The sequence below is a fragment of the Aedes aegypti genome, chromosome 2 (genome assembly GCF_002204515.2).
Source record: "Aedes aegypti strain LVP_AGWG chromosome 2, AaegL5.0 Primary Assembly, whole genome shotgun sequence".
NCBI classification, from domain to species: Eukaryota; Metazoa; Arthropoda; class Insecta; order Diptera; family Culicidae; genus Aedes; species Aedes aegypti.
In genome coordinates, this window is record NC_035108.1 from 17,280,576 (window position 1) to 17,307,863 (window position 27,288).

The 27,288-nt window shown below is 37.2% G+C and overlaps 1 protein-coding gene across 7 annotated transcripts in view; it reads left to right on the top strand.

Moving 5' to 3' along the window:
• The first annotated feature begins 1,808 nt into the window (after window positions 1–1,808).
• Window positions 1,809–27,288, top strand: part of LOC5579241 (transmembrane protein 35A) — a 63,166-nt gene continuing 37,686 nt past the window's right edge. The window contains exons 1-2 of one of the 7 annotated variants that reach the window (XM_021840047.1): window positions 1,809–1,993; window positions 2,351–2,989. In XM_021840047.1, coding sequence (XP_021695739.1) covers window positions 2,813–2,989 — 177 coding nt within the window. In that variant the 5' untranslated portion in view covers window positions 1,809–1,993; window positions 2,351–2,812. Of the gene's footprint in view, window positions 2,990–27,288 lie in introns of all 7 variants that reach the window. The other 6 variants (XM_021840049.1, XM_021840051.1, XM_021840046.1 and 3 more) reach the window with 6 other exon arrangements.

A 27,288-nucleotide genomic window follows, 5' to 3' on the forward strand; every position in this document is an offset into this window, starting at 1 on the left:
TCAGCGAAAAATCATGCACATAAAGGGAATGCCAGATATGTCGCAAATTTACATGACACATCGTGTAAAATTACATCAACATCATGTAAATTTATGCGAATTGTCGCGTAATCGGATAGAGTCCATGCTAGATTACACGATGTTTAGCGGAAACTTACATGATGTTATCGTAATTTTTCACGATGTGACGTGTAAATTTGACATATCTGGCATTTCATGCTTTTTTCCTCGAACTTGGTCAGGAGTTAAATTTAGAGTTCCGCTATAGGAATTGAATATTTTTAGGAATCACTCAGGAAGTTCTTTCTTCCATTTCATATGAAGTTCATCCATTTTTTTTTTCCTTTAGATATCTTAAGTAAGTCCTCACGAAAAAGCTCTTGGTAACCATCTTGGGACTAATGAATAATTCCATGAACTATATCAAAAAACCCTTCGAAAATCCCTTTTCCTGACATTAAAGCTGGTAATTTGATGACATGCAACCTTAGACTAATAAAAATAATAATTCAGAGAACTCCTCCAAATACTCTTTGAAAGATTCTAACAGATATTTCACTTGTTTTCCTTCTGCAATTTTTACAGAATTTGCAACACTCCATCGGAGCCGCATTTTTCTAGAAAAGAACAATCTAGACAAAGTTAGTTAGATGTATTTTTATTAGTAAGGCTGATATAAATATTATTTTCTTTTATGTAAACCCCCCCCCCCCCTCCAAAAATCCGAAAATTTTGAGCGGGAGAAAAAAAAGATTCATCATTTTTTTTACAACAGTTAGGTTTTTTCAATTTTTAAATCAAAAAACAGGTTAAATAATGATCCAGAGGTGGATTGCCCCCCCTCGTACCTTCCAAGTCGTCTCGGACATAAAAGAAAATTAATATTTGTATCAGCCTAATACTTTCATATAAATTGACGACTGTGTTCCCGGATCCAGCATAATATGTTGATGAGACGAATGTGATGTGACGTTGGTGGCGATGCTATATTTTCTGTTTCCACACACGATACGTTGGGCACAACAAGAAAACACCGCTGAACTGCAAATATTTTTTTTAGTCCATGGATATAACATAAGTGTCCGAAAAAATTGTCGGATGCTGGAAAACATTGTTTGGCAATACACCACAAACCGTCTACAGATTTATCGGTATTTTTTTGACAGGTCATCAACAGTTCACCGTAGTTCGGTAATTTAGTGTTTTCAAAAACTTCTTGATTACCGAAACATCGGTAATGTTGTGATTTACAGATTTGTTTCGGTAATTTTATTTACCGAGTTGATTGAGAAAATGTATGCAAAATATCGACGATAGATTTCATAAGCGATCCTCTATAGAGGATTTTTTATAGAATTTTTAGCGTGCATCATCGTTCAGCACATTCCACTGTAAAAGTAATTTGGGCATTTATTTCAAATTTTTTATCCACACGTCTTAGTAGCAAAGCATCACTGCTTTATATGTGAGAATGAAATACATACATCTGTCAAAGGATTGAATTTCCGCTTTTAATAAAAATGGTTTAGAACTTAATTTTATGTTTTATTTACTTGCAGGTATTCTACAAACAAGTTAAATGATTTATCATCACTTGTTATATTTATGTAGATCTACTTTGGCAGTAGCGATGTGGCCCCTGCTTATATTGTTTTAAGCGTGTTGGCCTAATGCTTTCCGCTCTCACGTTCACATCGCTCTCCTCTCCAATGCTTCTTCCTCTCTTTCTCCCTCGCTCTCCGCTTGGGTGGAAAATTCGCCTCCCACAGACCGGCCACCCATCTCAACAACAACCATTCGAGCGCTGAGCATCGCATCGCATAGGGAAATAGGGAAAATCGCTGCCACCGACCGGGCAGTCAGTGTGATGTAGAGATCAGAACGAGAAACAACGACCACGAATGGCCCAAATCCAAACATTGAGCCATTGAGAAGAAGATCTTCAACTTAAAAGCAGCTGCTACTATCATCCTAATTTAGTGCGCTTGTGTATGTGTGTATTTGTGCCGAGAACGAATGATTAGAACGCAATCCTCTCTAGAATACCTATATACGCCGTAAAGCATTTCCACTTCTTTTTCCGCACAGCGTCGAAATAGCAAAGCTTGCAGCCTGCCAGACAGGATAAATTTACCTCTCCTCGTCGCGTCGGTAAACCCGTTTTCCCGTGTGTAGTGAAGTTGAGTGCAGGAGAAAATCGATTCAGTTCAAAGTGCGACGACGGAAAAACAGAGAGCGCAAAAAGGAGTTTTCCCTTCTTTGCTAAAATCTACGACTGCGGCTTGGCTTGCTGCATGATGTATAGTTTGGATGTCTAATTCTAAAAGCAGATAATTTTTCCTTCAATTAGGTACATAGTGCAAGTGTGAATCCGCACGTTGAGTGAAAAATTAAAAATAAATAACGACAAAAAATCGATCTGGCAGGAAGTGCCCTGAGTGGAACAAAAAAAAAAGGATGAAAGCAAAGGAATGGCCATCGGTGCATGAAGATTGTCTCTCCGCGTGACACCGAGGGAAGAAAGGAATTAGAAAAGCTCATTGAGCAGTGAAAAAGAAGTGGAATCGAAACGTCTCTGTGATTCTTAGTTTAAAAATACGAAAAAAATCAAAAAGCGTGACGACACATGCCACAGAAGCGGCAGCACAGAATAAAAGCAAAAAAGTGAGTGATTTTTCTCCCCCATTAGCAACGGGTGGTACGTGACACTGAGTTTTTCACGAAAACTCACACGCTCGAATCTAAGCACGAAAGTACGAAAACATAAATCCACTACTGTGATCAGCATCATAATCAGCAATCCAAGACAGCCATGACGACCGGAAGCGCCCAGCAGTCCGCAACCATGGCCACGTCCAGTGCTGCCAACACGCAGCGTATGGGCTCGATAGTGCTCAAAAGCCTCTCGATTCTGCTGGGGCTGTTCTTCATCTTCATCGGACTGATGAAGCTGACGCCACACATCAGCAAGGACTTGCACAGGGATTTGGTAAGTGCTACTAGCTTGGTGTGGGTGTGGCATTGCGCTATATGGCGACACGGATTTTGTAAACACGCGAAGCAGACGGGATGTAGGTGCATTTACAAGGTTCGGACTGTGCACTCTTCATCATCATGTTGATGTGATTCAGGTTTAGCACTTTAAAGTTATTTTTTTGTCGCTGTAAAAAGAAAAACAATGCGCAAAATTGATCACTAATAACTGTTTGCGTAATTATAGACAGATACATTCTTGCAAGGGGCCTTCCTTAGCCGAGTGGTTAGAGTCCGCGGCTACAAAGCACAGCCATGATGAAGGTGTCTGGGTTCGAGTCCCGGTCGGTCCAGGATCTTTTCGTAATGGAAATTTCCTTGACTTCCCTGGGCATAGAGTATAATCGTACCTGCCCCACGATATAAGAATGCAAAAATGGCTACTTAGGCAAAGAAATCTCTCAGTTAATAACTATGGAAGTGCTCATAAAAACACTAAGCTGAGAAGCAGGATCTGTCCCCGTGAGGCCGTTAATTCCAAGAAGAAAAAGAAGAACATTCTTGTAATGATTTTCTGAACGTTACAATAAAACTTATTATATTTTCATAATAGGTTTTACCATGGTGTCATTCACTTCTTTTCAGAATTAGTGAACAACTGCAAAAAATGCTCTATACGTTACCTGCCTAACTGTCAGATGTATTATTTGCGACCCACCAGATGAGGGTCAAAGTTTTGAACTTTTTCGTAATTCACAATTGTTACTCAGCTTTTTTCGAAAATGTAAACCATTTGTCAAATAAGATTTTTTCATTCTAATAATCATTTAATTTTTGAAGGTTATCAAAATCAATGATTATTAAAAATTGACTAAAAAGTTCGACCATCTATATTTTTATTTTAACTAGTTGTCCCGGCAAACTTCGTCTTGCCATCAAGTAGGCTGCTGTAAAACGTCATTTTATTCCCATACAAAATGCTACTTGCAAATGTTCTGTGGAAACATGTTTTTCAATGTGATTTCGTTTTTTTTTCGATGATTATATCTGAAGATGATTTGTGGAGTCTAGTTTTTTAGTGCTCTGTGATGGCTTCCAATTGAATTTGTTTCGCGCGACTCGTTTCTTTTTATCTCCTGTGTGTGTTAAGCTTGTTGATTCAAAAATTGGACGTGGTTCGTGGATACTCGGTTCGGGATGGATTATGAACTGCCATTTTTTTTGTCGATTTTTCGTGCGGTGCTTGCATTCTGATGGGCAGTTCTAAGTTACGGCTCAAGCTGTTCATTTTAGAGGAGCGATTGCAGAGGAGTTTCAAAAAAGGAATTTGGTAAGTTTGTTCTGATCAGCAGCGCATGGTCACTATGCGTAAATAATAACCATTTGTCGGCCAGAACGTTTACCGAACGTATCCTATGGCACTACCCTTTCCGTCAACATTCCACAACTTCCCGTAACACCTATGAGAGGTCGTAGAGTTCTCTGCATCTTTCTTAAGTAGGTGTTCAATCAATCATCCTTTCCCATTCCCCAGCTTTCGCAAGGACGTGGCCAGGAGAGATCTCTATTATTGGAGGATACGTCAATCTTGTCTAAGAGTTAGAGGTTAGTCCCAAATTTCTGACTTTGGTAACGGACAGGAAGAAGGCAACCCTCATACAATGGTCTAGGACTGTACCACCTACGAATTTGTGCGAAATGCTTAATGCTAATGCTAATACATAATGCCACGTTTGTCCTCTCCCATTTTCCCGGTTATTCTGAAGACTTTCTCAAACTTTTTCATCACATTATCACGTCGCATCCCTTGTCGAGTGCAACTGTGAAAAACTTACGTCTATCCGTTCATCCGTTCTCAAGCCATTTCGTGACATACAAAGCACCCCCTTTTTATTTATATACAGCCATTCCATGAAAAACCGATCTAGTGGGTCACCGAATTCCGTGAAAATAGCAAATTTTGTTCCTTATACAAAATAAGGATACACGTTAGAGTGATGCAAATTTTGAAATTTTGGCTCCCCTATGCTTAAACGATTTCAATTATGGTAAATAGCATCCTACCAAAATTTGAAGTGATTCGGAAGAAATTTGACTGAACACACGCCATTTGAAGTTTATATGGAGATTACTATGGAAAACGCCAACCTTTTGTGTTCAGCCCTCTATCTCGCCGTCATAATATTTTATGGAAAAGAAAACAAACTCTACTCATATGAAATTCTTTCAGCTACAACTTTGCCGAAGACCACATTTCGATTGGACGTCAGGATAAATTGCTACTCATCATCATAAAGTGGGTTTGCATTTTGCATGCTTAACCAACTGCTCGGCAGGCAACAGTGGTGCTCCTGGCGGGTAGAATAGATCAAAGTAATCCAGGCTACTATGTTCTACAGCAAAAAAGCAGTGTTGCTCTGAAAGTAATTAATTGATCATCTCAGCATGATTTAGACTTTGTTATCAATGATAACAAATTATCCTTACGTCCCATCAAAATGTTGTCCTCGGCAAAGTTGTAGCTGGGAAGATTTTACATAAGATGAGTGGGTTCACTTTTCCATAGATTATTATGACGAGCAGTTAGAGGACTGAACACAAAAGGTATGCCTTTTCCATAGTAATTTCCATATAAACTTCAAATAGCGTGTGCACAACCAAATTTCTTCCGAATCACTTCAAATTTTGGGAGGATCATTTTCATCATAATTGACATCGTTTAAGCATAGGGGAGCAAAAATTTCAAAATTTGCATCAGTCTAATACACGTGTTTTTGGATTTTTTGATTAGGGTGATCATTTCCGAAGTAGGGTGACCAGAAAAATCGCGATTTCGCTTAATTTTTATTTATTTTTTTAAATTATAACTTTTGAACCGTTTGGCCGATTTTCAACCTTTTTGGACTAAATGAAAGCTAAAGATTTTGAATTTTCAGGAAAAATAATATTTTTAAAATATAAAATTCCACAAAAATTGTTTTTTTTACGTGAAAAAAAAATCAATAATTTCCGTTTTTTCGTGTTTTGAAGGCCTCGGGACCAAAGGAGCTATTGCTGTTTTAATTTTTTCTTGAAAGTTCAGTTAATTTTAAGTTTACTGTCAAATTTTCAGCGATGTATGTTTTTTAGTTTTTGAGATATTTTTATTTTCAATAAAAAATCAGTCATTTTTCATCGGCACACACTGTAGGTCTCAGCGCATTAGATTGTTTATTTTTTAAACAATCATAACTTTTGAACAGCTCAACCGATTTACAATCTTTTTTTATGGAATAAAAGCTTAAGATTTCAACTTTTCAGAAAAAAAAATAAAAGGCTTTGAAAAAAAATTTTTTTTTTACATGAAAATAAATGAAACTTTCTGAAAAAAACTACAATTTTTTATAATTTTTCATGTAAATTTTTTTTTTAGATTTTTCAATTTTTTCTGAAAAGTTGAAATCTTATGCTTACATTCCATAAAAAAAAGATTGGAAATCGGTTGAGCTGTTTAAAAGTTATGATCTTTAGCTTTCATTTCGTCCAAAAGGATTGAAAATCGGTCAAACGGTTCAAAAGTTATACTAAAAAAAATAAAAATTAAGCGAAATCGTGATTTTTCTGGTCACCCTATTTCGGAAATGGTCACCCTAATCAAAAAATCCAAAAACAAGTGTATCCTTATTTTGGATAAGGAACAAAATAGCAAATTTTCATGGAATTCGGTGACCCACTAGATCGGTTTTTCATGGAATGGCTGTACATGGGATGGTACACAAATTATGTCACGCTAAATTTCATCTTTTTTGAACCCCCCCCCCCCCTTTGTCAAATTTTTTGTATGAGTCCTCAGAAATTTTTATAAGACTTGTTACGCTTGGCTTGACCCCCTCCCCCCCTCGGAGCGTGACGTAATTTGTGCATGACACCTAAGGACTTGTTCGTCAAAAGCCTCCTAAAAATCGGCTTATTATTTGAGCAATAATTTTCCAGTTATTATAAAAACAATTTTCATCAATTTTTCTAGAGAAAATATATTAAATCACGGCAGACACAAAACAAGGCAGCCTCTTTACTTGTGTAAACATCAAACATGATTGTAAACATGTGACGTCATTCATATCGTAGCATGTACGATCTGGATCACTAGATTATTTTTTTGCAATGACGCCGTCAAGTGGCTGTCAGTTTACGGAATATATATCCTTGTTCATATTGTAAACCGTGATATTAAATTTAAAGGGAATGAAATGAGTAGGTTTTTCAGGTTCAAAGTACGTCCTGACGGAAGTACTAATAAAGTCTTTATAAGAAAAATAACCTACGGCTTCATAGAATTGCTTATTCAGTCCCAACGTCAAAGTACAAAAGAGGAAAAATGCGTTATTTTAAGAAGACCTCTCAAAGCACAATGACCAAAATTGGCTACACTAGTATAATGAAAATGGATTTATTTTCGATGTATTATTTTCATAATATGTTATTCTGAGCTATCAATCGAAATATTTGGAGGGAAACGTTTCAAAGTTGCTTTAGATTGATAAATATGCGAACATATTTTAAAAATAATGAAATTTTTAAACAAATTATTGCTTTATAATGCAGTTAAGACTCACGATTTAGCTCTTAATTGTAGAAAAGTGAAAATACTTCTACAATGTTTTATTATGAACCTTCCTATATATATATATATATATATATATATATAGTTTTGTACTAATCTCAACCAATTTTGAAGAAGCTTTCTACTTTACTTTATTTTTCTGGGAGTCAGTGATTGAATCCTGAGAAAATTGAGAGAATCTCTCACGTATCGCTCTCTGTAACTATCATAACATGCTGCACATTATGAGAGACTGTTTATCGTATACTGCTACAACTTTGATCAGATTGGGGGGATAGTAGTGCATGATAAAACCCCTCTAAATATGCTCCAAGCCTGGGGGACACTATTGCTATTGGAAGTTCGTGGATTGATTATCGTGCCAGTAAAGAAAAACACCTATCCCCAACGGTAAACAAGCGAGAAAAATGGATTTTATCATCGCTCTCACTCGCAGCTTCCATTTATCAGACTTGTTACACCTTGCGATACAATGATGATCGTGGACCGCAACAAATGGGATATTTTTCTTTGCTTGCTTTGATCGTGCTTCATACTCAAATGAGAGCTAATTCTGCAATGCCTGCTGGGAGTAAAAGGATTAACCTTAAATTTTCACAGCAGCTTGTAAATAACTTGATATTTGTTCAGCTGTAAATTCATAAACAAATTGTTGAATTATTGCAAATCAAAAATTTAGACGAATATGGCAAATTTTTGGAAAAAAAAAAATTGAAAAAGGGCCAATGCGTACTTTATTCTGTCCAGTCTGTGCTTCTCAAACATCTTGAAGAGAAGAAGCACAATACTTTTCACTAATCACGACAAAACTAAACGTTTGTTCAAGGTCGTTTCGAGTCTGTCAAGTGACTGTAAAAATCACCGGAATCATCAATTTCACTGAGAATTGAACTCTGGACTCCTTAAAATGGGTGGCATGTTTTTCACTCGAGTGCTGTCAGTTCAATCGAAGCACTCCGCGAGCGTGCTGTAGGGTTTTACGGTTTTACGTACGTGCCGAAAGAAAAGAACCCGACCAACTTGCCGCCGTGCCGTCCCATTAAGGATTTTTCTGCTCTCTCAGTACCCTAATGTACAAAAATAATTAGCGGGCCAAGGAAGCAGTACAAGAGTAGCCAAGAGTCTAGTACACGACACTGAAAAGGGCCTTACAGTTGAGGTCGAAATACGCGTATTTGTCAAAGGATACAAATTCTAGTGAAATTAAATAGTATAGTACTGAATTCGGGATTTCATCTACTTTCAGATATTCCACTAAACAGCTCGAATAATTATTTTCTCAGATATTATCTGTAGAAGTGCTCATAAGAACACTAAGCAGAGAAGCAGGCTCTCTGTCCCAGTTGGAACGTAATTCCAACGAGAAGAAGAAGAAGTACCATTTCAATACACTGGACAAGCTCTCCTGTTTCAAACTTATTTGCAAAAAGTAACACGCAATAAGCAGAAGTGTAAAACGTCAAATACGAAGAGAAACGATTCGAGCGCCTCTAGTTGTGAGGTTCACAACATGGCAGATTTAAAATGATCGTTAAATGAGTGGTCGATTGAAATTTCATCTCTGTTACATCTGTTTCTCTAAACTTCAATTATTGGTAAGTCGTTAAGATCAGACTCTAGAATTAAAGCGTTTTGCTAATGCGAGAAGATAAAACAAGAATTGCACAGTTCTAATGTAATATTAATGTTGTATAGCAAGCTCTTCCATCTTAATCAGCGGATGTTGAAATCAGACTCCTTGAAATGGATGATCTAAGAAAGACTCTGAGAGTTGGAAATACATACCAGTTTTAGCAAGAAACAACCAGAAAATCTGGTTATATGCAGTTTGTAACAAATTAGTGTACACGAGAAATGGGTCCATCATAAATAAGCCAACAAACAATAACAAGACGCAAGCAAATAAAAGCAATGACACAGAATCTCGATTCGCATGTTACCCTCGCGCCCTCCTGTGGCTCACCGCTTCTAGTTTAAATTTAAAACCTTCATTTCGCATTTTTCTCATACTTCGATGATGAGCAAGGTCAGCCGTCCTCATTTGATGATACTAGAAACCAAATCCCTAGCTCACTCATTCACAGGGCAAAAACTTACAAACATGCCAGAACGATGATCAACTCATCAAGCAATCATCAAATGGGGATGGCACCAGCAGCAAGTGGTGATTTGAATTATGCAAGCGGTAAAGGATGGACAATAACTTGGGACGCGAGACTAATGCGATGGATGGGTAGTGAACAGACGGGCGAAATTGAGAACATTTTCGTACAAAAATAAATCCGAAAAACATGCACCATTAGGGACGAGTGCACACTAGGGCGGTTCCACTGTGCCCCAACAGACCGTTATTATAAAAAAATTTCATGTTGTCGAATTGTCCAATAACTGAGTACAAGGCTCGATTCCTGAGGTCATTCTGCAACTCTGGGCAAATTAAAAAAAAATCCTAGTAGGGTTCTCAAAAATTAAAATTACGCAACAGCACTTAAAAAACTTACAAAAACGCCCAAAGAGTTGACCAAACTGTTCTCAACTAGTTAATATAATTGTTACCGTTGTTATAATTAAAAATATACACAACTGACTTAACTTACCACAGTTCCACACTTCCACAGTTATTAACTGAGAGCTTTCTTTGCCAAAGTTGCCATTTTCACATTCGTATATCGTGTTGCAGGTACGATGTCACTCTATGCCCAGGTTGATATATAAAACAAATGTTTTCAATTGGCATATTTTCCAGACAAATAGTTGTACCAATTTTAAAACCGAACAAAACTCCTGTAAAAGCTTCTAGGGGATCAAAGTATTTTAGACAGACCGTTATGCTTATATAATTTGGTCATTTATGGCAAAATCAAAGGTAAGTGACCAAATTATATACGCGTAACGCATGGTCCAAAATACATAGAATACCCTAGCTATCGTCCAATAATCTTGTTTTCCTCCATTTGAAAATGTCGTTTCAAACAGAATGATGGTCCACATCCATGAAAATTCAATTTTTGCCAATGAACAGTTGAAATTCCGACATGGACAGTCGACCTCTCATCAACTTTTACGTGTAACAAATTTGATACGTTCCAACAAATCTGAAGGCTAATCTACTGGTCTTGCTCTTACCAACATGAAAAAAACACATTCAACAGTGTTTGACACGAAGGCTTGATTTTAAAATTTAGAAAACTTTCAATCTACAAATTGTTTGCCAAATCGTACACTTCAGGTTAATCAGAACTCCAGGTCTGAAAGACTTCCTGTAATAGCAGGTGTTGCTCAAGTCAGTATTTTGGGACCAATATTATACATGAGCATGAGCATTAGCATGATTGACCGCCCGCAGATGCTACTCCGTTATTGCAAGAACAGCTGTACTTACACAGAGAACCAACAGACACTACTCGGAATCAGTAGCATCCTCTATGTGTAAGTACTGGTGCTCTCATTATTATAACAAACAATAACGGCGCTGGCTGTGCCCGAATGCAGGTCAATTTGGGGATGGGAGGGAAATGATGACGTGTTACCTGCTCTGCACTTCCACAAGTAGACACTGGGAATTTGGATATAGGAACGGTTTGGGTAAAGGATTCGTTTTGGTAAAGGATTCGTTTTGGTAAACGATAAATATATAATTTGAAATTAATGCGCCTAACCAGATTCGCAATATTACTCGATAAAAGCATTGAACGCCGAACAAGTGTTCACCGCTCGCCCCATAGGAGCAAGCGACAAGATCAAAGGATCAAACACTACTAACGAACCGATTACTTTTTCACTACCGGTTACCGACGCGCGACATGTTTAATCCTGCCCTCATCGCCCGCCCCCGTAGGAGCAAGCGTCAAGGTCGAAGGATCAAACACTACTCTTTGGGACCAATATCATACAATATTTTTACATCTGACTTACCTGAGTTACCACAGGGATATCAAAAATCTTTGTTTGCGGATGACACAGGCCTCTCCCCGAAAGGACGGATTTTTTCTTCATACTTGCAAAAATGTAAGATTTCTCCTAATGCTTCCAAAACTCAATTTATATTGCGGCGCTCATTTTAAATCCACATCCAGCGGCGGCGATAACGCGCAGAAGATATGCGCGCAATTCAAACGCAACGTCAAAATTCAAGTTGGCTTGGATTTTTTCGTTCTTCAAGGACGCAAATGTTTAAAATGTGCTAAATCTGAAACATTTGGTGATTTTCATTATCATTGCGACGGTATATCGACATTTTCAGATAATCGCATTACGTGGATTTATCTTGCAGAGCACAATAGTATTCTCACATAAACCAAAACATTCAAGTAGAACCTTCAAGTTGTCAAAATTTCAACAGGATGAGAAGCGCAGCCAAATTGACTGAAATTCATTGCAAAGTATTAGGTTGCACTCTGGGAGGGAGAAACCAATACAAAATTTCGGTACGTCATAGTGAGCCGGGATTCCGCTGTCACGAACTGTCACTGTGAGCCCAGATCTTAAACATTGGCACGGTGCTCCAATTACCGTTATTATCAAATAAAATATACCATCCAAACGGCAGTCGGCAGTTGATTCCTGACGTTGTTCTGCACCTCTGGGCTGAATTTGAAAAAAATCCTTAGTCAGAATTTTGAGTTACGCCCTTTTGAAGTATATATGCTAGAAATCACATGAAGTATGCCAGATTTTCATAAAATTTAATCGTTTTAATTTTTTATCTGGTTTTAGATATTGAAAAATACATTTTTCTAACAATTTTCTAGACCGACATTTGAAAAGGGCCAATGCTATGTTTAGTTATCACTAATCAATCATTACATTAAAAATGATATCAAACAATCTAACGCCTGATAGTGCCTGATTAAGAAATTGTCCAAAGCAATCAAATATGTATGAATAATTCTTGGGCAGGATATGCAGCTACGCCCTTTTGAAGTGTATGGAAAGAACATTCCATCTTTAATCAACGGTTTGGTGCATACATAATCATTACACTTTGGGGTTGTTCTCATTTCAATCCTTTTAGCAAGTTGCATAAAATTTACACGTACATAGATTGTCTAGACTGACAGTAGAAAAGGTCCAAAGTATAATTGAAAAATGAACAAATCAATATAGCTAAACAATGACTGTATCAAAGTTGATCGAAGCACTCGAACATCACATCTGTATCTTTATTATATATGTGTATTCTATTCTATTTAATTATTATCTATTCTATTCAATTCTACTCTACTTCAATTTATTCTATTCTGATTCACATTACTTGGTCTTATGCATATTTTTACAAATGCCAATGTTGTAATCAACAATTGCGCAAATAATTTGAACAGTACACTTTCGATGGTATAGCGCTGACAGGTCTGTGAAACAGCGCTATGCACACATTCCGACGCCTGCTCATTATGTCAGCCTAGTCCTTGACCAGTCGCATTACCGAAGTCTTTTACATGAAGCTTGATGATATGATATTTCGAAGATTTCGTCAGACTAAACTCTTCTCAGGTCTCGACCAACTTGTTCAAATTACCTTCAAAACTGGGATCCAGCTCGAATGAATAGTATTTAATACAAAATGCGTCAATTCCTTAAAATACATCAAAAATTAACTTATATATGGATCAAAATAGAATAAATTTAAGTAGAGTAGAATTGAATAGAATAGAACAGACTAGAATAGAAAATAATGAAATAGAATATGTGTACGTGTATATTTGGGATCGTTCAAATATTACGTAACGCAATTTTGGGAGGCAGAGGGTCTTCGGTAGTGTTACTGTTCATACAAAAAAATAAATTTTCCATACAAAAGCTGTTACGTGGGGAAAGGAGGGGGTTTCAAATTGGAAAACTCTGCGTTACGTAATATTTGAATCATCCCTTTTATGCAACTTGCCAAATAAAGGCTCCCCCAAATCTACGCGACTTTTTACGAGCGACAAAAAATCGTCGCGATTTCTTTGTTGTATCGCTGCAAGCACTCTTCTATGAAACCATCTTGACTGACACGACGCGAATCGCTGCGGAAATCGCGTCGCTGTGGCTTAGATGCACTTATCAAACAGTGCATGCGGCGAAACATCACATCATCTCGACGATTCCTTGTCGCTGTCGCCGTAAAAAGTCGCTTAGATCTGGGGGAGCCTTAAAATGAAATAACAACCGCAAAGGCGTAATGATTATGTATGCACATAACCGTTGATTATAGATGGAACGGAATTTACCGTGCAATATTCTTTCCACACACTTCAAAAGGGCGTATCTGCATATCCTGTCCAAGAATTATTTATATTGTATATTTCTCTCACTACTGGACTGCGAAGTGCGACCTCATAAGTGCGAAAGTGTGAATAAAAGTGCGGGATTGCATTCCATCCTGTTGGTGTCTTCAGAGCACTTATTATTTGATTTAAGAAGAATAAGTCCCCCGAAGACACCTACCCGATTTGTTGCAATTGCGCACTTTTATTAGTGTTTCCGCACTTGTAAAAACTTCTGCGATAGTCCAGTAATGAAAGAAATGCGCAATACATATTCCAAAGCCTTCAATTTGGACAATTTCCTAAAATCACTAACAGGCGTTAGGTTGGTAGATATCATTTTTCGTGTATTTGCTGAACTAAACATAGTATTGGCCCTTTTCATATGTTGGTCTGGAATTTTGTTTTAGAAAAATGTATTTATATTTATATCTTTCAATATCTAAAACCAGACAAAATATTAAAACCACAATTTTTTTTAAAATCTGTTTGTTTAAACACGTTAAAGTGGCATACTTTATGTGATTTCTATCATATAAACTTCAAAAGGGCGTAACTCAAAATTCTGACTAAGGATTTTTTTCAAATTCAGCCCAGAGGTGCAGAACAACGTCAGGAATCAACTGCCGACTGCCGTTTGGATGGTATATTTTATTTGATAATAACGGTAATTGGTGCACCGTGATTGGACTAACATGGAAAAAGCGCGTAACTGATTGAAACACAATTTCGCATTTCATCAAAAGTGAAAAAAAATGAATGAAAATCAATTCATGCACATAATGCAAGTAATGTCACGTGAGTACCTTTCAACTGATTGAATATGAAGCATTGAAAAACGCATAGTTTTACTTTTTCCAAGAAAATTAATATTTAGTGCATAGAAAACTGTGGCCCTTTTTCTATGTTTGTCAGGACAGATCGAAAGTACACAACAAAAGAAAACTAGCGGTTTTCTCCAAGCCTGCCTTGATTGTTGTTGGCAAGCTGGAGTTATCTTGCAATTCAAACAAACGTTGTTCTATATTTCGTGTGTAGTATCGGTGCCTCCCTCCCAGGTTGCACTTACTCTGTTATTCTGGGAACCAGTGATGCATTTTGAACTCAACGCGATCCAAAAATGAACGGAGCCCGAGCCAAATTTGCACGAGAACGCAGCAGTGATGCCACATACACAGATTTATCTGTAATTACACAGATTTTTTCCTGTTCTTGCCTACAGATATCTGTGATCACAGATCACAGATTTTTGAGATAACAAAAGATTTTAGAGATTTTATGATATTTCACGAGTTAAGGATACGGTTTTGGAAAATTTATGTCAGAAATGCAATTATTCTGCTTAGTTTTTCTCAAAAACTTAAGTTTTTTTTTATACAATTATGCATTTTTATTTTACATCCTAGAAGAATAAGTTCAAATTAAAAATTGTTGACATGCCAAGAACAGCCGAAATACGTTCGCAAAGGATCTTTTTGATCTAAAAACATAAAAAAATAAAATTTTTGCAACACAGATTTTTACTAAGATTTTTGGAGGTTGACTTAAGATAAAAAAGATTTTTTCAGCCGAAATCACAGATGAAAGTTGGAAAAAATGTGGCAACACTGGAACGCAGTAGACAGTGAACTTCCGAGCAAGAGCTAGCCGCTGCTCAAGAACGGCCCGTTCAGTTTGCAATTGCGAGAGCCCCTCTCGTGTAGGAAATTAATGAATTGATCTCTGCAAATGTTGATAGTTAGGGAAATCAAACAGCCCTTGGTGTGTGGAATACCAAAAACATATCTTTGGCAAAGTTTACTGTAGTAATCAGTCAAAATGAACTGAGTTCAATTTTCGGCTCGCACCGGTTCATATTTTTGAACTGCACAATGTTCAAGCCTACTTGATCGCTGCGTTCAAAAAATTGAACTGGAACGCGAACTGAACGCGTTCAAATGCATCACTGCTGGGAACTGAAACGAGTTAGGATGAAAGTATACGGAGTAAAGAAATTTTTGGAAATAAGTACAATGTTTATAGAGCTGGCCGTAATTATCATTGGTCTGCAAAAAAAAGGTCGGGAGTCGGAGTTTTAATTGCAGTTTCAGCAAAATTGAACTCTGAAATCATCGTTACCACTAAATTTAAAGAATTTGAGCACGTGTGGGCAGAAGTGCAATTGTCTGGCGAGACACATTTTTTTGTCTTCGTATACTTTGCTCCTAACAATGCGTACAAACAAACATACGATAATTGTTTTAGTGTAGCGGAAAATGTTATGTCTAGTTTCCCCCCTGAAGTTAAGGTTCATATTTACGGTGATTTTAATCAACGCAATATTGATTTTATACCAGATATGGACAATTATAATATATTACTCCTAGTCATTGGAGAACGTGAATTGCTACAGTTTATATTTGACAAAATTGCAAACCTAGGTCTTAATCAAATCAACCATGTAAAAAATCAACAAAGCTGTTATCTAGATCTCTTGCTGACGAACGTCTCTTATGACTTTTGTAATAATGAGGCATTGACACCACTTTGGAGAAATGAAGTGTTTCACACGGCAATAGAATTTTCTCAGTCTATTTCTAATACAGATTTCTATATTGACAATGAATTTGAGGAAGTATTCGACTATAATTCAGCAAACTATGACAACATTAGAAATAAATGTAATAATATTAACTGGAAATCGATTTTGAGAAGCAAAGATAATGTAAATAATTTAACTGAAGTTTTCTACAACTGTTTGTTTAAAATCACATTAGAAGAAGTACCAATCATTAAAAGAATAAATCTGAAGAATCGTAAACAGAAACTACATGAGCGAACAGCTTAATTCTTCAACTATGTTAAATATAAACTAAAATACAATAAATTTCCTTCTACAATGTATTTTAACGATTAGGTTGGCCATACCTCACAAGAAATATGCAACTTATTTTCATTTATTTTTCAAGAAGTTTACACAACATACTCTGAAGCTGATCGTGATTATGAAAATTTCAATTTCCATCCTGAATTTCCCATCAATGTTGGCATCAGTCATATAAATGTGCATGAAATATTGAATGGTTTGAAAAACTTGGATGCAACCAAAGGAAATGGACCGGATCGAGTTCCACCAATCTTCATGAAGACTTTAGCAACTGAATTATCTACTCCCTTATTTTGGCTTTTTAATATGTCACTGGAGTCTGATGTCTTTCCAAAGATGTGGAAAAGCTCATACCTTGTTCCCATTTTCAAATCTGGCACAAAATCTGATGTTAATAATTATCGTGGCATTGCTCTTATTTCGTGCATTCCGAAGCTCTTCGAGGCCATTATAAATGAAAAAGTATTCATCCAAATAAAAAATAGAATAACTACAGCGCAGCACGACTTTTTAGAAGGCCGATAGACAACCACGAATTTGTAAACTATTCGTTGAGTGCTATGGATAATGGAAATCATGTAGAAGCTTTGTACACAGATTTTAGTAAAGCATTTGACCGTGTTGATATTCCCATGCTTATATTTAAACTGAGAAAAATAGGTATTGAAGCCATACTGCTGAAATGGGTTGAATCATATTTAACCACTCGCTAGCTAACAGTGAAATTTAAAGGAAATAGGTCAACTCCCATGCATGCCACTTCAGGGGTTCCACAAGGCTCTCATTTAGGATCACTTTTGTTTATACTGTTTGTGAACGATCTGTCGTTTATTCTTGACCAAATAAAAGTATTAATATATGCTGACGATATGAAACTTTATTTGGAAATAAAAACTGCACACGACATACATACTTTTAAATATGAAGTACAAATCTTCCACACTTGGTGTCAGAAAAGCCTACTACAACTGAATGTAACAAAAATGTATCCTGATATCTTTTAACAGGAAAAGAAACATTCCTAAAATAACAATAACTTTAGGCAATCAAGATGTTGTAAAATGCAATAGAATCAGAGACAGAGGCATAATTTTACATTTAGAACTTACTTTCATTGATCACTCTAACACTATGACAAATAAAGCTAATAACATGTTAGGCTTCATTAAACGCTTCGCTTATAACTTCAATGATCCATACACAATAAAAACATTGTTTATTGCCTATGTTAGATCAATACTTGAATATTGCAGCATAATTTGGTTACCTTTTACACAGTACATGAAGAAAGGATAGGAGTCGGTGCAAAAACATTTTTTATGATATGCTCTTCGCAAATTGGGTTGGACAGAATTTCCATTACCATCTTACAAAGCTAGATGTATGTTGATAGATATTCAAACACTAAGCGAGCGTCGTGAATATGCAATGACTTCATTTATAAACGATATTGTATCTCATAAAGTTGATTCACCAGAATTATTATCTAAATTAAACTTTTATGTTCACCGTACTAATTATGCAAAATTCGAGCCAATGAACCAAATGATGACTATTTATAATAAACATAACGATGCAATCGACTTAACTTGGTCCAAAGGGAAGCTAAAACAATACTTCGGCATATTATCTTAAGAAGGAAAATTGGGTAATTGAATGTATTAGTGAAACTAGCACATAAGAAATTCTCTGTAACTGTCTACAAACATGATTGACGACAATAAATAAATAAATAAATAAATAAATAGGCGTTGGTAAAATGTCTCTATCCACTTACTAACAGAAAATCGAAACTTTATCTTGTTCTTAGAGGCGGTCCATTAATTACGTAAGGTATTATGGGGGGAGGGGGGGGTTGAGATTTCTTACGCGCCATACAAATTATTTGTAATTTTCATACAAAAAATCTTACCATGGGGGGAGGGGGGATCGAAAAACCGCCAAAATTGTCTTACGTAATTAATGGACCGCCCCTTAAGGTGAAGATGAATCGAAGCCAAAACTCAAATTTTCAAGAGCACGGATCTGGAGAACCAAACATCCGTTTAAGCTGAAAACTTAATCGATTGGTCACTCGCTGGTGGTGACCAATCGATTAAGTTTTCAGCTCAAACAGATGTTCGGTTCTCCAGATCCATGCTCTTGAAAATTTGAGCTTTGGCTTCGATTCATCTTCACCTTAAGAGCTTTTGATTTTTAAACAAATTTCACCCTGCATTGCTTTAATAGTAAATATATAGAGGAAGCTAAGAGAGATTTATTTTTCAAGCTTCTTTTATATTTTGAACCGCCCTAGTGCACATGTTAGCAAGCCAACGGCCATACAAGCCACCATGAGAGAAATATAAACACACTTATACAACTCTCATGTGGAATATTAAGCGTAGGTTTATTATAAAATTATTAATAATTTATGGGGCACGGGGATTCCGGGCGAGTTTGGTCGCCGAATTAGATCGAAAATAAGTGCAATCGTAACCCACGGGAGGAATGTTCGATTTCAAGACCAAAACATTCGATGAGCACACATGTTGCTACGTCGTCGACTGTTAGGTATATGAATTACGTCGTCGTTGATTAAATAGCAGCAGGTTGGTTTGTTTATTTTCTAAATATGAAACTCTTCGATACCACTCATCGGAGATCTACGACTAAAGAGCTATGCTAAATTCGGAAGATGAGTTATGGTCGCACCCGATGAGAGATGTTCGAGAGAGCGAGAAAGTGGTTATCGAAATTCAAGTTCAAAAACACTTGCTTCATTGGGGGGGCTGGTGGGGGATCACGTGTCTATTGTTTCAAATACCAGCGGGTTGGTATGTAGTTTCGGAACGCCAAAGGAGGAGTGGAGCGTGACAGTCATTAGTGTCGTTTGATGCAAGATTAATGAGTCGTAATCGATTTTCCATTAGGAGAAGGTGCCACGTACATTAGCTGTATCTATAGGAGAAGGACTAAATCAGATTACGCTGGTAAATTGGTCTGGTCTGCTCATTATGTAAGAATAACATAATACACTGATAGGCAAAATAAAGTGCCCACCTTACCAGTTTTCGAATTTCTCCCATTGATTTGGTTCAAATTAAAGTTAACACACTTAAATCTTTTTTGATCTTTTATTTTTGATATTCTTTTAAAGTTGCACTTACGAAAATTTGATAAACAAAAGAATTTTACTCAAAGAAAAAGAAAATCAATTTGTATTGAAAAAAAAGTAGTGACAAAATAAAGTGCCCACTTCCTTCTTGACCCCAGAAAAGATGATTTAAGAAAAATAAAAAGCAAATTTATAGTTAATGTGTCCTCCTTTAACCTTAAGGATTTGCTGGAGGCGCTTCGGCATGCTTTTCACCAGGTTTTGTAGGTGTTGTGGTTCTAGCTCTTCCCAAGCGCGCTTCAAGACTTCAAAATAATTATTTTTGTTGGTAACACCAGTTTTGTCAACCCTGGCATCAAGAATCGCCCACAAATTCTTGATGGGGTTGAGGTCTGGGCTTTGTGGAGGCCATTCCAGCGGTTTAATGCGACAAGACCGGAAGAAAGACTTGGTCTTCTTGGCAGTATGCTTCGGGTCGTTGTTCTAGAGAAATATGAATTTCTCTTCAAGGCCCGTCTGGATCAGCGAAACCTCCAGATTTTCCCGCAAGATGTTGATGTAGGAATCTTCCGTCATTATTCCGTCGGTTTTCACGAAGCTTCCTACTCCACTCCATGAAAAACACCCCCAGACCATCACATTTCATCACATCACACCTCCATGCGTCACCGTTCCTTGGATGTAGCGCTCCTGAAGCTCGAGCTGTTTAACCGAAAGCGGCGGGCTCGTGTGTGGTGCAGAGCGCCACATCCAAGGAACGGTGAAGCATGGAGGAGGAAATGTGATGGTCTGGGGGTGTTTTTCATGGAGTGGAGTAGGAAGCCTCGTGAAAACCGACGGAATAATGACGGCAGATTCCTACATCAACATCTTGCGGGAAAATCTGGGGTTTCGCTGATCCAGACGGGCCTTGAAGAGAAATTCATATTTCTCTAGAACAACGACCCGAAGCATACTGCCAAGAAGACCAAGTCTTTCTTCCGGTCTTGTCGCATTAAACCGCTGGAATGGCCTCCACAAAGCCCAGACCTCAACCCCATCAAGAATTTGTGGGCGATTCTCGATGCCAGGGTTGACAAAACTGGTGTTACCAACAAAAATAATTATTTTGAAGCCTTGAAGCGCGCCTGGGAAGAACTAGAACCACAACACCTCCAAATCCTGGTGAAATGCATGTCGAAGCGCCTCCAGCAAATCCTTAAGGCCAAAGGAGGACACATTAACTATAAATTTGCTTTTTATTTTTCTTAAATCATCTTTTATGGGGCCAAGAAGGAAGTGGGCACTTTATTTTGTCACTATTATTTTTTCAATACAAATTGATTTTCTTTTTCTTTGAGTAAAATTCTTTTTTTTATCAAAATTTCGTAAGTGCAACTTTAAAAGAATATCAAAAATAAAAGATCAAAAAAGATTTAAGTGTGTTAACTTTAATTTGAACCGAATCAATGAGAGAAATTCGAAAACTGGTGTGGTGGGCACTTTATTTTGCCTATCAGTGTATATCTCCACATGCATTAAGGACATTCCATAAATTAAAGATGATGATAGTATGCCAAAACACGCTTGTGATTAGCAAACAGGTGAACAAATTAGTAAATATTTCTCGTAATTTTCTTATCAGCAGGGAGCACAAAGTACATAGCAATGTTAGACCAGTAAAATTTGAAATAACTCAGACAAGCAAAACGTCTTTTTCTTCTTGGCATTAACGTCCCCACTGGGACAGAGCCGGCTTCTCAGCTTAGTGTTTTTATGAACACTTCCACAGTTATTAACTGAGAGCTTTCTTTTTCTTACTTAGTTGCCATTTGGGCTGGTTCATATATTTCATTGACCTTAAAACGCTTAAATTGGCCATTTTTTACATCCACCCATCCCTCGTGACGCTTAGGACACCCACCCACCCCCTAAAGCGTTATGAAATTTGTGAATGGGCCCTTTTCGCATTCGTATATCATGTGGCAGGTACGATAATACTCTATGCCCAGGGAAGTCAATGAACTTTCCATTACGAAAAGATCCTGCGATGCTTAAACGTGCTTGTCTAAAGGTCTTATAAGTACAAAATTTGAGTCGATGTACGTGCATATTTTACGTGATAGAAAATTACATGTAATGCGAGTATATCGATACCATCGCTATCGCTATAGTTTTTACAATTATGCGGAAACGCGAATAAAAGAGCGCGATTGCATCAAATCTAGTTGGTGTCTTCAGTGGACTCACTCTTCGCAAATCAAAGAATAAGTGCTATAAAATCCCCAATATGGTTCGATGCAACTTCGCAGTGTTATTCGCACTTTCGCACTTAAGAAGGCGCAGTTCACAGTTCAGTGGCAAAATAAATACACAATATTATGCAATTTCAGGGCCCAAAAGCCTTATTAAAAATTCTGAACCCAACGCTTGAGCTTTCATCAGAAATACACGTTTACTCAAATTTATAATACTTTGTTCAAACATTCGTTTAATTTGGCTTATTCAGCTAATTTTGCATAACTCATAAATAATCCATAAAATTAAAAAAAAAATGTAGCAGTTTTTTATGTACATACGGAAAGACTCGACATATACGTAATAAACACAAAACGTAGCGTTTAATACGATGAGCTATACTCAATTTTTTTTCTGCTGTTATGTTCGTTCTCATCTTAATTTAAATATGAGATCTTCTAAAGTTATGACCTGAAAGGATTCTTAGTCAACTGATCTTTTTTTTATCATTCGCATATTACGAACATTCGCAAATGTCAAATGATAGAAAGTTTTTAAATCGGAAGCGCTGGAGACATAAACATATTTTAGCTTAAACTGTGTATTCTGAAGAACCAAGATTTATTCTTCATTTAAGTGTGATAAGCGATTCTGTATTACTGAAAAACTATGAGCCGGTGTTATTCTAGGTTTTCTCTAACATTGGAACAAATGAACCGTATAAATCAATCTTGAAAAAAATTAAAGCAAATTTGATCGATAAGACGCAATTTATTCAAAAACCACGACTCTGGTTATTTTATGAAGATCACGAAAAACAATTTCCTCAAGACCTTCTCCATTTTCTTAAACCAGACAAGTTTTGCTATGCTTATTAACGAGATTTCTAGCACTGGGATAATTCATCTCGAGACCGACGGCTTCACATTCCTTCCGAAGTAAATCGTCACTATAACCATTTTAGGTCATAAGTGACTATCTCAGGGATAGGATTCGATCCGAGGTCCTCGGCGTTAGTTCTAACCACAACACCAGCTCCGTCCCCTTGACCGAACCGAACAAGTTTATATTTTTAACAATATGCGAGTTTTGAAAGTGGAAAGTTTATCACTAGAGCATGTGACAATCAAGTGCTTTTTCTATCCCTTAGAGCACAAAACCTTCGATCTTTTTTTTGCTTTAGTACATTATTAGGTTTAGTAAAAAATATGACATAAATATGACTATTAGACCATTTCCGTCAGATCTAATCCCCAATTTTTGTATTTTTCTTCGAAAGATAATAATTTTTAATGAATATTTCCGATTTTGTTTATATGTACTCCTAATTTTCTTATGAATTTTTGAAAACATGAATACTCACCACATTTTGAAAAATGATTCGAGATGCGGCATCAGCATGGTGATTTTTCAACAGTTTTTCGATTCCACCCCTGCATTGGGATGCTTGTTTACATTTGGAAAGGTCAAATCAGGTGCGCGCTCACACTGACTGTGATCCCGGTCAGGGCGCCCCAAACAGGAGCGCCAACTAACCTCAAATAACTCAAACGTTTTTGAACCTAGGTTGGAACTGGCACAAACCGTTCTGAATCACAGTTTCAATCCCAACCCGATTCATATATTTCCCTCCATTGATTCAAAATTCAAAACCATACCCCAAACAACAAATCTTTCATCCACCCACCAGTCACAGTACCGCTAGTTTTATTAGAGACTATTCTTGCTATTCATGCCGACAAATGCTAAATCTATCTGTTGACTGTTGATCCGGAAGATTTTCGCCTTGAGGCAGCCACAGCCGTGCAAGGAAATTTTCATTTTGAGCGGCTGTTGCTGCCTCAGGTTGGGAATCTTCCGGCTTATTTAATCCTCGTCGGCACAAAACACAGAGCACAGGCATCTCAGTAACTGCTGGTTAACTCAGTGGGGAGCCTTCCTGCGTCAGTTACTCGTATCCAGTGGATACACTGACACTGAAAAAGACTGCAAGTGGTAGTCGAAATTCGCGTATCTGTCAAAGATAAACATTTAGGAGCGGAATTAAAAGGTACACGGTACTTCATCTACTTTTAAGTTTCTCTATTGAGATTCTGCTCAGAGGATTCGAACATTAATAAGAGTAGTTTAGAGTGTTCGATCGATGCGTGCTATGCGGCTCCAACGCCATTACCCCGAACGCCACTACCCCGAATGAGCCATTACCCCGAATAATATGAGATACAGTGCAGTACCTAGTTTTTACAGGCAAAAAATGTTGACGGTACTCTTATGAAAAATGTGTGCGTTTCTAATGTAAACTGGTGATAAATGGTGCGTAAAATTTGTCTGCAAAATTTTCATCGTATATAACTTAGCATTCCTTTTGAAATATAGTGTTGCCAATTATCTTCTTCTTCTTCTTCTTAGCACTTTCACAGTTATTGACTGAGAGCTTTCCTGGTCAATTAACCATTTTTTGTATTTCTGCCTCTATGGCTTTGTATGGGAATTGTATATGCAAGAAGATCATCGGTTGGAGGAATTCGTACTCATCACCCACAATTTAGCCTTGCTAAACAGCTGCGCGCTCACCGCTATTTGGGCTCCTTGGTGCTGATCATACTTCTATTTTGTTTTTTACATATATTTTGCGTTCTTATGAACAAAGGCTTATAGTACAATAGACCATTTCCGTGAAATTTTTTTATTGGCTTATATGGTTTCTGTCAATTTACTGAATAAACTTTCCTAAGGAACCGATATGTTTTGAAGCCTCTAAGTATTGGAAAACAACGAAAAACTGGCGGCGCGTTAGTTTACCCCTCGGTCTCCTACAATTTATTTCTCTCCGATTTTTATTCGACCCCATTTTTCCCTATGATTTTTTCTCCACATCGTGGTGAATATTGATCAGCTGGTTTGGATCAATCATGACAGATAGAAGCGCTCAGGCAGACGTCGCGGAAAATTCTCCGTCTCTATCCCTCTTCCATTAGCCTCAATTGACTGTCTTGCTCTTGACGTTCCTGCTGGAAACGTTTAGATTTGTTTATATGGAGTTGACATTCACTGCGGGAAATGTTGACATTTTTTATATGGAGAATCGATGTTATGCCAGACGTGCAACGATCTACCTTTATTTATGTTTTCATCCGTTATCATTGCTGTTCTATTTGCTCAAAATATGTTTTTTTGTCATCATCTGATCACAAGCAGCAGCTTCACCAAGAGGAAAGAAGATAAGAAGCTGTGAACCTGTGCAGTCACCACTTTATTAATATTTTTTGGTTGCCGTTTTGGTTTGATGATAGTGAAAGGGAAAGATCACGAAGAAACATTTCGCAACCATCGCCTGGAACTGCTGTGATGCTTCTCACGCTAAGATCAGATTACCCATAAATAGGTAGTTGATTTACCCATTTATGAGTTTTAGATATAAAACGCATAATATGAGTAAAATATACCAATAAAAATTAGTGAATTTCACCCATATTATTGGTTAAGTGGATTCACCCAAATGTGGGTAGTTGCGATTACCCATATTTGGATGAAAAATTTAATTGTTGACAGTCATAGTGCGACGAACAAGGCAGAGTTCCTTTTTTAAACAGAATCTAATAAATTAATTTAAGACCCTGAAGAAAATCATTGATTTCTGTCGGAGGTGAGTAGGTTTAGCCATGTGCAAATGCGTTCCAAGGGACCATCGAGTTAGCCATGAAAACCAACTTTTACTATGGTTCTCTAACTCGATATCGAGATACGGAATATCGAGTAAGGGAGAGTTAACTGTATGTATTGTATACTTTCAGTTTTCTCACTTATGTGAAGATGCTGCCCCAATATTTTTCGTCACGACGCCGAAACAGCTGGAGATGTCGGGTCTGCTAAAAGGCTAGGTGAAATTCAAAACTGGGAGACAGCAACTCCATAGAAAAATGGCATTTCTGTACAGAATCGTCTGGTTGTGGCAGGTTTTGTTTATTTAAAATGCGATGTGTCACGATACACTTTATAACTTTTTGCTGACAGTGTTATTAGTTCAAATTATTATACCTTTTTTATGAATAAAGTTTGATTTGTATGTTACTGATAAAATTAATTTTTGTTTTAATCATCATGAAAATCAATTAAGAAAATGAAAAAGTCTACTGAACTACTCATTTTTGCGTATTTTTCGAATACTTGCTTCCGTGCTAGAATACCCATATATGGGTATTGGCATTTAACCTATTTATGGGTAAACCCACTTTACCCATAAAATGAGTGTGTGCACTTTTTGGCGATTATGGGTAAACTTTACCCATATTTGGGTAGACTGTTCTTAGCGTGCTTGAATATTTATAAAAGGAGTTCTGCTCTCTTCCGGTTTTATGGTCGATGGCGATGAGGATTTCACGGCGTAATACAACAGTATACTGTTTTTGAAGCTGGTTTATCCCAACTGGAAAACCGGAAGACTGCAAGAGGTCCTCGATTGGCACATCCATCTTTTGGTTTAGATTCCCCCAGCTTCCATGGGTATCAAGTGGCGAGAACAAAATGTCGGGAGGAGAAATCTTCGTCTCTACCACAATTTTGCCGGAGAGCAGAACCATTTTTATGAACAATAGTGGAGCACCGCAGCAGCTGTGGGCGGGGAGATAAAGAGGATTTTTGTTTTGCTAGTGAAGAATTTCGTGGTGACGGAGGACCATCAGATTGTAGAACTGCGAAAATTACATTTATTCAGGGAGATTTATTAGAGGAGTAAATCAAATGGGGAAGCGATTATGGTCCCAGTAAATAAACGGGGATGCGGCCTTATAGTTCCGGCGATCGTTTGGTCACATAAATACTTCTGAGCTTGCCACAAATTTCTTCGCAATGTTCTGGATTTATTCAGGTGTCGAAGATAATGGATGCGTGTCGCTATTTCTCTCTTTTATTCTTTCACTGTGCTTGTGCAGAGCGAATAGTGACGTCACTAGTTGCTCAGCATAAGCATAGTGGAAGAATAAAAAAGAAAACTATTGGCACGTATCCATGGTCTTCGTCACCTGAGCTGATCCAGAACATGAATTTCTCCGTTTCTATCGTGTATCAGATTTGACACTGACATTTCATTATGTCTACAAACACTCAACGCAGGGGTGAGATCGGAATTTGTGGAAAAATCTCCACTTTGTATACCCACAGGGTTGAAACAACTGTGCCGCACGACAGTTTCCACATAAAAAAGTGGTGAATATCCAAGTTTTCAAAAAATTATAATAAAATAAGGAGTTCATATAAATTAGTTCTAAAAGCGTCAATAATCATT